Source organism: Pteronotus mesoamericanus, unplaced genomic scaffold (assembly GCF_021234165.1).
Source record: "Pteronotus mesoamericanus isolate MK-2021 breed Mesoamerican mustached bat unplaced genomic scaffold, CSHL_Meso_final contig_78, whole genome shotgun sequence".
NCBI classification, from domain to species: Eukaryota; Metazoa; Chordata; class Mammalia; order Chiroptera; family Mormoopidae; genus Pteronotus; species Pteronotus mesoamericanus.
This window is the reverse complement of record NW_026555258.1, coordinates 30,388,286-30,403,515: the sequence shown is the minus strand read 5'-3', so window position 1 is coordinate 30,403,515 and position 15,230 is coordinate 30,388,286. Positions and strand designations below refer to the sequence as shown.

General features: G+C 34.7%; 1 protein-coding gene across 3 annotated transcripts in view; it reads right to left on the bottom strand.

Annotated features, from left to right (window-relative positions):
* Positions 1 to 15,230, bottom strand: part of RNF38 (ring finger protein 38) — a 121,889-nt gene that overhangs the window by 24,946 nt on the left and 81,713 nt on the right. For all 3 annotated transcript variants that reach the window (XM_054584651.1, XM_054584649.1, XM_054584650.1), the window contains 2 exons: positions 10,008 to 10,201; positions 3,214 to 3,427 (listed from right to left, as the gene is read on the bottom strand). In XM_054584651.1, coding sequence (XP_054440626.1) covers positions 3,214 to 3,427; positions 10,008 to 10,114 — 321 coding nt within the window. In that variant the 5' untranslated portion in view covers positions 10,115 to 10,201. The remainder of the gene's footprint in view (positions 1 to 3,213; positions 3,428 to 10,007; positions 10,202 to 15,230) is intronic.

The following is a 15,230-nucleotide window of genomic DNA, read 5'->3' as shown; positions in this document are numbered from 1 at the left end:
AGCCCATTTTGCTTTACAAAATGAGACACAGTACTGTCCTCAATTTTGCTTTTCTTGTTCTATATCTTGCAGATATTGTTTACATTCCTGGCATAATTCTAATTCCTTGAAAATTACATTCTATGGTATGAAGAAATTATTTATTCTACTTTTCTACTAATGATTAACAATCACTGTTCATTCCTACTTTCCATTTCTATGAATTTGCCTATTCTAGACATTTCATATAAATGGAATCTACAGTCTGTGGCCTTTCAGGACTGGCTTCTTTTACTTAGCATGTTTTCAACATTAACCCATGGTGCAACAGGAATTAGTACTTTATTATTTTTTTGAGTAATACTCCATTGTAAAGATGTAACATACTTAACTATTCATCAGTTGACCGCTGCTCAATATAAGTTTCTGCTTTCTGTAGACTTAATTTACATTTAGGCACCATATGAAATTCTCTCAAACCAAAATCTGTGTTTTTTCCTACAATTACATAGTGAGGGTGAGAAAAATTTTTTCTATTTTTTTTTTTTTTTTTAAATCTTCACCCAAGAACATTTTTTCATTGCTTTTAGGGAGAGAGAAACACTGATGCAAGAGAGAAGCATTGATCAGTTGCCTCCTGTACATGCCTGGACTGGGGACGGAACCTGCAACCTAGTTATGTGTCCACGTCAGAAATCGAATCCACAACCTTTTGGTTACAGGAAAATGATCCAATCAACTGAGCCACACTGGCCAGGGCTCTTTCAATTTTTCACATCCATTACTACATTATCATATTGCATTTGGTAGGACTTCTGACATAACATTAAATTAAGATGGAGAGAGTAAAACATCTCTGTAGTCGCTGATTTGTCTTTCACCAATTAGAGTACCAGTTGTTAATTTATTTTATTTAAGTTATTTCCTTCTTATTCGATTTTATTCAGGTTTTTATTTGATTTTAACTGACTCTTCATCATCTTTTGATATAATCGTATATGTTTTTTCTTTTATTATTTGACATAATATGAACACTTTCATATTAAACGATCCTCTCTTATTTGGGAATAAATCTTATTTGGACATGGGTTATTATTCTTTCGATATACTGCTAGGTTTGTTTTTGTTTTACATCTGCCGAGAAATTCTTCCTTTGTATTCGAGAGTTTTTTCTAGTTTTTTTGGGGGGATTACTATCTATATTTGCTTTTACTATTATACCAGCTTCATAAAATCATTACAAAAATTGCATTAAGGGGAAAAAAGCCTAGAACCATTTGAATATTATTAAAATGGGAGTCCCTTGATTTAAAAAAACAGCTGTGAAGCCACCTGGTCACTGTGCTTTTTTAACGGTAATCTCTAATTAGCTTTCACACTTCTGTGGTAACTCCAATTTTCCTATTATTTTGAGTCAATTTTTGAACTTCCTTTAAATTTTTTTTTCCTGTCCCCTCAGGGTTATATATAGAATTCATTTTAATAGTTAATAATAAACTAATATACTTGAGCACTTACCACTTATACTAGTTGAAGTGCTCAAAATGGATTAACTTTTAATTCTCCCAACATTTTTTATGACACAGGTGCTATAATTTAAAAACATTCTATTCAAATTTTTAAGTTTTTATAGCTGATGGGGAACTACAGCAATTATTTAATACTCAAACTTATCTTAGCATAAACTACTGGTAGATTGTAAAGAGAGACAATACAGAATTGTGATGCATCGGAGCAGACATTATAATGACCTTTAAATTCTCTGAATGTTTCTTGTGTAGATATGTATCTTTTAATCATTCCTGTTCTTCTTCACATCTGTCCTTTTCTCCTTAACCAAGCCTCGCAAGAAGAGTGCCATTCTTATCAATTTTTCACAACACCAGGATTGGGTTTTCTTAAAACTACTTCTCTTAAAAATAGATTTCCATATTATTAATTTTGGTTGTCTTTCCTGTTTGGTTGGTTACTCTTCTCAATTCCTTTTTGTTTACTCTACTTTCTCCCCAAATTACTCAAGCAATTAGTTGCCATTAAAAATTTTTTAAATATACAATGACTGGTTTTAAGAAATTTTCTCAGAACAGACTTAGGCATGTCCAACTGATTTTGCTATGAACATTTTTCCTTTTACTTATAATCTGGCCTCAAATACTTCAGTGTCATTATTTTCAAATCGTTTTTTCAATTTGTTATTTATAATTTTTTAGATTTTGACCATAAAGAATGAGGTGGGAGGGGAGGTTAGGGGGTAGAGGGACTGAGCAAAAAGGAAAATGGACTAATGGACACAGACAATAGCGTGGGGATTACTGAGGGGAAGGGGATATAAGTAAATGGTAATAAAAAAAATACAGTAAAGATTAAATAAAAAATAAATCTGGAAATAAAAAAGAATGTGTCTGGAAGATCTTTTCATTTTAGAACTTATTATTACATGATCAATTTTTTAAGGTGTTTCATGAACATAATGGGAGAACATGACAGAAAAATGGCATCTGGGAGAGATTTTCTTTCAGTTGTCAGTATATAGTATTTTCATTGCTTTTATCATCCAGTGTAGTAGATGAAACACTGGATGCTAGTCTGTTGCCTTCCTTTGTCTTCTCTGTCTATTAACTTGCAAGATTTTTCTTTGTCTTTAAAATTCAGCAACTTTTTAAGAATGCTGTATTTGTATCTCTTTTGACCTCAGAAACTCCACAAAAAGAAAATCATACAATTTTGTCTTCACCCTCAGGCTCTAAAAAGCTGGCAAGCCGTATCCTTAGGTAGTTCTTTTCAGTTCTTGAGAGAAATTAAGCCTCATACCAGTCATCTCCCTGGAGACCTATGGAAAGTTTAAGTAAAGGTGTACCAAACTGCTTTGCCTATTCAATCACCTCAGAAGAAACTGGAAGGAAGAGAAATAAGGCTATGCACTCAAATAACCAGCTGAATATGTCCTATTAATCCTCTATCAGTTGTTTGAAACCTACTACTACACAAAGTCATTTTAGGTTTTCCTAACTGTGATCCTAATTTTTAAAAAAGTTCAACTTTCTTCTAAGGAAGCTGTATAGAATTTATATTTTAATCCTTATATAAAATGATGAACTTACCCAAAATTGCTTCATATTAGGTAAAACTGTTTCCTTTTAGGTAAAATTAAAAGAAATTTACAACAAAAAACAACTTCTATATGCTGCCACCAACTTTCAGCATCTGTGTTTCTCACACTTTCTGTTACTATACCTGATCATGTATGTCAACCATTACTGCATTCTGCTGGGGTGGATGAGCAGCAGGGTGTAACAGACGGGGGGATACATTCGGAGGGTGGAAGGCTCGAGGTTCCTCTATTGCTTGCTGCTGTGCATAAGGGAGATGGTGATAATTTTCATCTTGACTAATGGAATTATGTCGAGACAGACGATCCCTTCTTCCTCTCTGGCGTCTGACAGGAGGACTGTAACATAGCAAATGTCATATTGGTCATTATAATGTTTAATGTTGTGATACATCAGGGTTCTGTATCGTCTCTCTTTACAATCCATCAGTAGTTTATGCTAATGTAAGCCAGTTCCCCATCAGCTATAAAAACTTACAAATTTGAACAGAGGTTTAAAATTAAAATATAGCTAATACACATTATCTTAGTTTCAGGTATACAACAGTTATTCAACATTTAAATACCCAAAGAAATGATTACTGTAAATCTAGTAACCATCTGACAATGTACAAGGCTATCACAATACTTTTGACTATATTCCCACTGCTGCTGTACATCATAACCCTGTGACTTACTAATTTTAAAATGGAAATTTGTGTCTCTTATTCTCCTTTCCTTTTTTGCTCTTCATCCTATTCCCTTCTCCTCTGGTAAATATGACCTTTTTACATTATATTACACATACATTACAATATGTATATATGTATACATTTTTTAAAATAACAAAACATAATTGATATTCAGCTTTGAAAGTATTTAGAAATCAACAGCCAACCGCTGTCATTGTTTTTTTGGTTTAACTCTATGAAATTGCTTTATATACAAAAAAGTAAAATATCAGCAATTTCATATAGTTTAATCCATTATTTCTCTCCCTTTATTTTATAAACATCATATAACAAAGTTGAATATATCTTGCCAGTATTCATTCCACATATGCTAATGGGAACTTTATGTTTGTCTATTTGGCTAAAACATAAAGACATAGTTCCTATATGCCCAAAACGACAATTTTAAAAAATGAGGAGAAAAAATAATGAACATTTGTTGACAACTGCAAATATAATAATAACTGAGTAAAAGCTGAATGAAAATGACTGCGAGATAGTGTCAGCATAAATATTCCATCAATATACAAAATTTTTAGTTAGAATCTGGTTATTGAAGGAAACCACTCTTACTCTCTATGCATTAGTCACCTATGTAGTTTAGCACAAATTTTAACAAGCTATATTTTTTATTCTTAAAAAAAGGAAAGGATTTTATTTATTTTTAGAGAAGGGAAGGGAGGGAGAAAGAGGGAGAGAAACATCAATGGGTGGTTGCATCTCATGTGTCCCCTACTTGGGACCTGGCCTACAACCTAGGCATGTGCCCTACACTGGGAATCAAACCAGCGACCCTTTGGTTCACAGGCCAGTGCTCAATCCACTGAGCCATACCTGCTAGGGCTTAAGTTATTTTGATTAAACTTCCATTTTGTACTTTCCTGGAATTCCACAATTCATCTCTACTGTTTTTTACAATGGCTCAGCACCAATGCAGTTTGAAAAAGCAACAGGCCTCATTAAAATGTACTCCACATGGGTAAAAGCAGCTAAATAGCTCCCTTCTAGACACAGCTGCAACAGCCACCTCAGCAATCTTTACTGAGGTCAGGTCACCTTTCTCCCTACTCTCAATCTCTTGTTTCTTCTCACTCCAAACTGCTTAATCTGAAAGAGTACAAGAAACACTCCTTTGTGACATTAACTCCTTGACAGTACTCTTGATACCATCCTCCAGGTGGTTGGGGGGAGGAGCGGGGAAGACAGAGACAAAGAGAAACATCGATCAGTTGCCTCCCACATGTGTCCTGACTGTATCGAACCTGCAACCTGGGCATTTGCCCTGACCAGAATCAGCCAGGCCACCTTATGGGACAATGCTCCAACCAGCTGAGCCACACCAGCCAGGGCTTACACTCACTTTTCAAATGTTTTATTTTGAGACAATTTCAAGTATAGCTTTTGCAAAGTCCTCAACCAGTTTTCTTTCCTTCATGCTTCCTATCTTCCATTAGCATAGAAAAATGATCAAAATTTAAAAATAAAACTCAGCATCACACTATCAATTAAACAACAAGATGTATTGAGATTTTACCAGCTTTTCCACCAATGGCCCTTCACTGTCTTGAAATTCAATGCAGGACCTCATTATTCATACAGTCATCATGTCTCCTTAATTTCTCCAATCGATAACATTTCCTGAGTCTTTCGTCATCTTTCATGACCTTGAGAAACCTCTGAAGACATGGACATTTACTTTTCAGAATGTTCCTCAACCTGGGCTTCTCAGATGTTTACCCATGATCTACCTGAGGTTATGCATTACTGAACAGGATACAGAGGTGGTGACATACCTGTTCATTGCATCATAGACGGACCACAGCACATCAACATGCATCACAGAGACATATTTATGTATCACTGATCACTTGGCTAACCTGGTATCTACCAACACTCCCTACTACAAAACCATTCTTCCCTTTGTAATTACTAATCTGCTTCTAAGGAAAGTTTGCCATCATTTTAGCATACATGAATGGATCATTAGCAATCATTATGATACTCTAATAGTGATTTTCTATCCCCCTCATTTCTTCTACATGGATTAACTGGAATTCTATAAGGAAGCACTGTTGCTTATCTCATATTTGTTTACACAGTTATTCATAATCAGTACGTGCTCATGGATATATATTTTATTCTTTGGGTTACGATATACACCATTACTTTACTTTGTTGTTAAAATTATTTCAACTTTGTCCAATGGGAGCCCTTTTAACTTGGCTCCTGTTTGCTTTCACTATGTCCCTATCCCTTTGAGCACTTCCTTAATATCTGAGCACAATATGTTGTTGCTGTGGTGTTATATCTTCCCTCCACCAGTTCTGGAATTAACCAGTTCTCCAAGGAGTCTTGGAACCTTTAATTGCAGAGTGGCTGATATTTTGGAGCCAGGTCTGTTCATTCCTACCCAGGAGTCATAGCACTGCTTCTTTAAGAGAACTGAGCAAGAAATTTTATCTATGCATATTAACTCTTATTTGCACATGACATGTTTTTATATCTGTACGAATGTTTTATTTTACTTATTTACATGAGGAGCTAATTGGCTTTAATTAATTCATGAACCTGGCTGCAAGCATCCCATGTAGCAACTAGAAGAGCACTACCTGTAAAAATATATTAAAGGAATATTTTATGGATCACTAAAAAGAGGGTAAAAGTTGCCAATTAAACTATGACATATCATCAATTTTAAGTCTTTACTTGATGTTAAGATAAGAAATCTTAAAATTAAAATAGAATATGCTCTCATTGCTCATCTGCAAAAACACTCGGCCTGCCCACAAACTTTAAGAGCCCCTTTTAAAATTGTTTTATTCTGTTGTCACTTGTTCTCACTTCCCTATTCAAAAATAATTTCAACAGCTCTCAAACCAAACACAAGATCAAAGTCCTTGTGTTGACATGTAAAGTCCCTTTATAATTTTGGTCCCTATCTTTTCTATATTGCCTCTCATTAAATCTTCATTAAGTGTGCCTTTGTGGTAGAACATTTAGGAAGAATTATAGAAAAATCTATAAATAATAGTGATAAAAGATGTACAAATGTTTCTTTCAGCTGACTTTACACTGGTGACAGATAGATACTTTGTCATTTTGTTTTATATATATCTCTTGTAAATAAGCACAAAACTGTTCCCTCCTGCCTTTTGATGGACTGAGTTTTCTGTATATGTTGTTCTATGGTGTGAAAGTTAACACATTCTACTTCTATTTTTCTAGTGACTTACTCTTAAAATTTTAAACACATACTTCTTTCCACTTTTCTAAAAACATCCAGATTTACTCAGCACTAATAGGGGTAAAATATTAAAATACACTTTTACTTCTCTCTGCTCTGCCCCATCTCAGGCTCAAGGTCTTTTCTGTATTTCTTTCTCTTTCTTAAACAATGGTCTTGAATCCTACTTCTTGCATTTATTCTTCTGTTTTCTGGATAGAATACAGTATTTAGTAATCCTTTCAAGGAGGATCTTACTTGGTCTACCTTCTTTGTAGCTTTATACTTAAATAATTAATCAGTTAGTAGAACTTTCCTGAGATGTTTGTAAATATCAAGTATTTATTTATTATTGAGGTATGTTTTGAAATTTGACCAAGATCTTGCCCAACATGAAGTCTTCCTTCAATTCCGAAAGGTGATTTTGTATTTTTTTTTTAAAAAAAAAATTCTTCCCTCTTATCATCTCTATCAGAAAAAACTACACATACTTAGAAGTGATGACTCTGTGTATATATAAAAACTCTTCCTGCATTTTCCCTTTTGCCCTTCTATACTACATTCTGGAAAGATTCTTCCACTTGATCTTCCAGAAATGAGGACACTTTTTCTGCCCATTTATTGAATTTCTAATTTTACTAAGATTTTCAGTTTTTATAGATAAAATCAATCACCTCTTGCATATCTTATTACACTTATTCTAGTTTGTTCTGTTTCTTCAAGTTCTCTGTTTTAGTGCCCTTCTGTCACTTTGTTGGGTTTTGCTCAAATGTTTGGTAATTTCCTTTTTGTGTGCTCATCTTTGTATTTGAAATTCTGCTATACTGTTGTTGAATACTGCATCTGTTTGCAGAGCCTGCTTCAGGAGGAAAACCTAGTAGATATGCTTGTAGCTAGCCTACAATGAAGTATTAAAGGTAGAATGGAATAAGGAGAGTAAAACACTGCAGGACAATATAGGCTTATTGTAGTAGTTTTCTAAGAAAGTGCTCCCCCCATCCCTCCTTTCTGTTACCATGAATGTAGAGCATGATGCTTCCCTTCAATTTGAAAACCCACAGTTAGGTACTATCATGTGGAAACAGACACCTCTGCGCTCCCTTTCCAATGCAGAGCCTCTCCTATGACCTAGCAATTGTATCCCCTAGGCTTATGTCATAATGAAATGTTTACTCATATACACCAGGAGATGTGTACATAAAGGTTCCTAACAGCACTCTTTATAATAAATGAGTGCATAAATTATGGTACATTAATATAAAAGAATATATCAAAGTAAAAATAAATTAACTACTGCTACCCACATTACAAACAGAATGTTTAGGTAATTGTTGGAGGGAGGGGGATATAAGGGGAATAAATAGCAATGGAAAAAAATACAATAAAAAAAAAAATTCCCAGAGTGTTTAGTAAACAAAGTCAAAGAATACATTTAAATGAAAATAAAACAGGCAAAACCCAAAATTATATTATTTTTGAATACATTCATAAGCATTAAAAAGTATAACAAGGGAAGGATGACAAATCAGAGGAAAGGGTTTATTCTCTTAGGAAGGGAGAATGGGGGCTTTTTGAGGTATTACCAATATTCTATTAAAATCTAGGTATTGGGTACACTTGTGTGTGATGCTTTTAAGTGTACACTTGTCTCACATATTCTTTTGAATGTATGACACCTTTCACCATAAAATAGTAAAGATCACAGCAGGTGCTCAGGCTGTAACCTTGAAACAACCAACCATATTTCCTCACACTTATCATATTTAACAGCTATAAAATATTTTACCTGGTTGACATAACTTTATTTACTTAAAACATTCCCATATAATTAAGTAATAATGCACCAGGTAATGTAAAAGTCTTAGTGTTTCAACAGAATATAGCTCAGAAACAGGTTTATTCTGCCTCATTTGGAACAAATAACGGTGGTTTTAAGACTCCTTCAGTATTAAGTTTCCTAGGACTGTTCTAACAAAATACCACAGACTGTGAGGTATGAGCAACAGAAATTTACTTTTTCACAATTCTGGAGGTTGTTAGGCCCAAGATCAAGGTGTTAGCATGGTTGGTTTCTGGCAAGAGCTCTCTTCTTAACTTGCAAGTGGCTACCTCCTTGCTGTGTCCTCCATATGTTATCTCTTCTTGTAAGGACACTAATCCTCTTGGATCAAGGCCCCATACTTAGCCTCCTCATTAAATTTTAATTTTTTCTTTACAGGTTCCATCTCCAAATCCAGCCACACTGGGAGTTAGGGTTTCAACGTATGGATTTTGAGGAGACGCAAACATGCCATCCCTAAGTCCTAACTCAAGGTTAACAATATTCCTTAGATTATCAACAACCTAGACATGCAAACAGTTGTCTCATCCCAAAGATTCACTATTTCCCTGGAAGAAGAAATGTATGACCTCACACAGCAACCAAAGAGGAAGCAGCTCAGGAAGAAATGTAGTCCCCTAGGAAGGAAAAGCAAAAGCCACGTCCCATGAAAGAGAAGACTGAGAGTTAAACTAAACCTCAATCACTCTTTATACCACAGACTCCACACTTTTGTAAAATATCTAATTATGCTCCCAATTGCCTTAGAAGATAAAAAAGATATAGGAATAGAGTGAAGAAGAGCTATTTCATTACTAGGACCTCCTTATTTCCTTACTGTTGTGAACGATGAAATGCATTTTTTCATAATCAGGATTGCAGGCTGGCCTGCAAAAAGTCAATCTGTCAGGTAGCTGAATTCATAAACATTGATATGGATTGATTTTAGGTAAATCACTTTAGCCTCTATGAATTTCTTCATCTGTTAATCACAAGCTAAATGTAACTCTCAGGATCTTATGTAGGACTCTAAACTTTTAATGTCTTTGTGTGTGTGTGTGTATTTTAGTGTACATATACATATATGTTGATGTGTTTATAAAATGCCTACAGAAAAAAACTCAAAAATCTTTTTAAGACTTAAGAAATAAATTGTAATCAACTAACCTTCTTCTGTTGCGTGCAGGTGTGTTGCATCGTTCCCCTGAGAAGTGATGTTGACTTGGCCGAACTGAAGGGGGCTGCCTATTTGATGTCATCTCCCATGGTCGCATTGGTGGTGAGGGAGCTGGTGATGCTGATGTATAATCAAAGACTGAATGAGAGAGGCGCTGTCTCTTGGGACTTGGACTATCTTCACTCTGCCAATGCAACAAAAATCAGTCAACTGAGTAAGATATTTTAAGGATTTCACATTACTGTTTATGCACGGTGTTTAAATATATTTACTCTGAAGTGTAAAGAAGGGAAAAATATGCTATTAACCCAAAGTAAATACCTTTAAAGAAAAAGATGTGGGGGGGGGGGCAGAGGAGAGAGGGGGAGATGTCTAGTAAACAGTATCAAATGAAAAGTAAACTCTGTTTCTTAAAAATCATCGTAAAACTCACCAGGTAACAACACACAAGGTACACAAAGGGTAACTGTATGGTACTTAACCATCTCTTAAATGCCCATTCAGCTGAGACATTCCACTATGTTCTCCCATCAGTCAATGGTTATTCTTTTAGGAATCAATTCTTAGCTGAGAGATCAATTTAAGAGGTGGCTATAATTTAAGTAGGCCCTTGACTTGATTCCAAACCACACTCTTCTGTATCCTTATTTCTGTTGTTTAAGGATGTCCTGTTGTTATTTAATAAAAGTTACTTGAATAAAGTAAGATTTATATAAAACAGATAAAAAGAAATAGTCAACTGATCTACATCAGTGATTTCAACCAGTGTGCTGCAAGGATTTCTAAAACATGCAATACCCGACTATTAAGTCAGAGGCACTGACCTCTTTGACAACAACCAATGCAACAATAGCTGTCCAGTGTGACTGAATCAAAATTATACTTTTTTCCCATACTGGCAAAAAATGTTTTTTGGTGTGCTGCAGACTTTTAGTAATTAGTTTATGTGTGCCATGAGACGAAAAAGGTTGAAAATCGCTCATCTAGATTATCACTTATTAACTAGAATGTCACAGCATTTTGGCAAAGACATGGAGTTTCAGGCAGATCATGGGAATGGTCGATAATTCAAAACTTACATATGTTACATGCTGGCATAGTCTCAAGTTTTCAAGGGTCATAGCATTACTTACTAGCTATAAAATTGATATGACTCACTTAATTGAATTATTAACTCTCCAGGAATCCACACGCAACTTATTTCCCAATTGAGCCTCACCAAAACTGTCAAAATCACAAATAAACTCAAAGTCTGATGAGGGCTATGTGTTTCCTAAGAGAATCTCTCCTAGTTGAATCTACTCCCAGTGAGTTCTAATTATCTGGGCATTAGAGCATTTGTGTTTGTAAAATAACTGGTACTCGCTGCTAGCATAGGTACATGGTGCTACGTACTACATTAGATTTTAAGAGATGACATAAAACAGAACAACTGATTAAAATTAGGAAAGAAGCAAATTGCTAAATGGTTATTTTTTTTTATTATTCTCAGTTATTTTAATGGAGGTATTCCAAAACCCACATCATTTTCCTTCTATATTTAAGAATATTATTTCCATTTGTCATTATAACCAAAATAAAAATTTCAGAACCATACATAAATGCTTTTGTAACTCTTTACCACACTAACCTTTTCTTCATAGATTTAATAGTGCCATTAGAAGTATGTTTGTTTGGCCCTGGCACAGTGGTTAGAGCATCATCCCCATACGCCAAGGCTACAGTTCCATCCCCGGTCAGGACACATACAAGAAGCAACTAATGAACGCGTAAGTAAGTGGAACAACGAATTAGTGTTTCTCTCTCTCTCTCTCAAATCAATAAATAAAAGTTTTTTTAATGTAAAGAAAATATACTTGTTTGTACCCCTTGATTTTAGTAAGGAAACCTGTTATGTTCTGATAATCTTAAAAAATGAAAAATAACCATTGAAATTTAGATAATTTGATTAGAACAAAATGGCAGAATGACCAATATTCGACAAACTCATGTACGAACTACACACAGCACTAGAAATAAGTTATCTCCAGTTATTAAAACAGATTTTACTAACATGACTTTTAAAAGTACAGAACACTAGTAACTAATCATAATCATTAGCTTTCATACACACGTACTATATACTGCAAAGCCTAATGAAAACTAAGATATGGAACCTTGAATTCTAAATTTTCATCATCCTAGTCCCAAAACCAGAAAAAGATAAAAGAAAGAAAGAAAACTACAGGCCAACATCGCTGATGAACACAGATGCTGAAATCCTCAACAAAATAGTTGTAAACAGCATCTGGCAATACAAATACATTAAAAAGATCATATACCATGATCAGGTGGGAATCATCTCAGGGATGCAAGGATGGTACAATATTCGCAAGTCAATAAACATAGTACATCACATAAATAAAAGGAAAGACAAAAATCACATAATCTTATCAATAGATGCTGAAAAAGCATTTGATAAAGTACAGCATCCATTTATGATAAAAATACTCAACGAAGTGGTAGTAGAGGGAGCATACCTCAACATAATAAAGGCCATATATGAGATACCTACAGCTAACGTCGTACTCAACTGGCAAAAACTAAAAGCTTTCCTCTGAAGACCAGGTACAAGACAGGGTGTCTGTTTTTACCACTTCTATTCAACATGGTATTGGAAGTTCTAGCCTCAGCGATCAGACAAGAAATAAAAGGCATCCAAATTGGAAAGGAGAAAGTAAAACTATCATTGTTTGAAGATGACATGATATTGTACATAGAAAACCCTATAGTCTCTACCAAAAACCTACTTGACCTAGTAAATTAATTTGGCAAAATGGCCAGATACAAAGTCAATATTCAGAAATTAGGAAAAAAATCCCATTTGCTAGAACAGTAAGAAAAATAAAGTACCTAGGAATAAACCTAACCAAGGAGGTAAAAAGACCTGCACGTGGAGAACTACAGAACACTGAACAAAGAAATTAAGGAAGACACAAATAAATGGAAGCATATACCATGTTCATGGACTGGAAGAATTATCATCAAAATGTCCATACTACCCAAAGCAATTTATAGATTCAAGGCAATCCCTATTAAAATACCAATGACATATTTCACAGACACAGAACAAACATTTCTAAAATTTCACTGCCTAAAATGTAGGATGAAATGCTACAAATCCACAAAAATAACCTGAAAAAACACTTATTTTACAACACGCTGTTTTTAAGAGTAGAGGTAAGGAGAGATGACCAGAAAGCTCCCAGTCTCCCCTCTTCGTGCTGTTACAGGTTCACACTAGTGAATAAGGAGTCATTCGGTGAAGAGAAGTGTAGTCTTCATCACTACTGTAGTAATGACTGTCTTCCCCGCCCCCTCGAAGTAATAGGAAATCACATTGGATACTTAAAGACAGGAAAGTTTTAAAAAGTTAGTTTTAGCATATGCAACATAGTTTCATCACATTCCTCATCGATTTTAGCACTCTAAGGGAACTCCAAGAGTCTTCAGTTTCCAACAAAGGGAAGAGAAAGTTGCCTACACTTATATTAGCATTAGACTTCCCACAGAAGACAAAAGCAGCTAAAAGTGCTCTGAAGGAAAATAACGTTGAACCCAGAGTTTTGTACTCCAACTAAATTATTAATCTAATGAGAGCAAAATAATATCTTGCCAGATTCAAAGTTCCTTTTCACATATTGGTTCAGAGGAATTTACTTGATTGATTTTACAATGTGTAAGTGAGCTTTTTCTCTCTTTCACTTGAGGAAATATAAATACAGGATCCAATAAACAAATGAAAAGAAATCCCAGGATAATGGTAGGTCTAAGAAGTAATCATTACTAATTAGAACACGAAGTCAAGAGGACTATGAGAAAAACACATAATGTGGATTCAAAAACAGTATCATTAAGAATTTGTAAGTTCTTAATAAAATATAAGCACATTTGTCATAAGAAACATAAAAGGAAATCAGAGTCTAGAAAAAAATAATCCATATCATTTTGTCACCTAAAAGCATTCCTTAAGTTGAATAGTCAGAAGATTTTATCTTCTCCTCCACGAGTCAAATATGCTACTTGGTTGTTCAATGACTGTACAGTTATTCCTAATACAATGAAGGATGTTTAATGGTTTTCAATTATTATAATTAACCAAGGACAACGCAATGAAAGATCACTATGGTAGTTTTAGAATAGAAAGTATTAATGAACTTTGACATGAATGATACAAAGACTTCTGTGGAAAAAAATGCACTAAATGTGAAAATTCTAATATAAACATCTAGAAACAATGGTTTAAATATAAGAAAAATACTTTTTAAATGTACTGGGGGAAAAAAAAAGGGAAGCAGCAGCAGCAGAGGCTTCCAACAACCAGAAAGAGGATAATTAACACCTAGGTTTGTTTGTTTTTTGATATTCCCAGCAGGGACAGAAGACAAAGTCTTATCATTGAGACCCCCAGCACAGCCAAAATTTCCAATGTAGTATACTTTCAGTAAGAAGGAAGTCTAGAAAAAGTCGGCCTACTGGTATAGTCAGTAAGGAGAGATATGTCTGCTCTGTCTGGATTGGGAATTGGAAGGGGTTATAACTCCTCTAAGAATTCAAACCAGAGGTTAGCTCCTCACACCGAAATTGGAGTTCTCATTTTTCACTGCCCTTGAGGTCTGTGAACCTCTAAATTTCAAAATTACTATAAAACTGGTCCAGAAATATTTCACCACAAGGACTCTTGAAAAAAGTAAAAGCAAAGCAGAATCTAAAGGGATACTCCCACTCACCCAAATCAGCAATTTTCAACAGGTATTCCACATGAGGCATAACTGGTATGCCGCGAGAATTTTTAAAACATGCAATAACTATTTTCGCACGAGCACTGGCCTCTTTTCCCTTAGACTGTCAAATTAAAAAAATGACAACAGCCAACACAACAATACATGTCTGGTGTGAATGAATCAAAATTACACCTATTTTTTTTCCAGACTGACAAGGGATACATGTTTTGGTGTGCCACAGATTTTTAGTAATTAGTTCATGTGTGCTTTGAGATGAAAATCGCTGACCTAATAAGCCAGTGATTCTCACACTTTTGCATACATCAAAATACCAGATTGTTGGGCTCACTGCCCAGTCTGATTCAAAAAGTTTGACCTGGAGACCAAGAGTCTGCATTTCTAACATGATCCCAGGTGATGCTTGCTACTGCTGGTGAGTCCATACTTTGT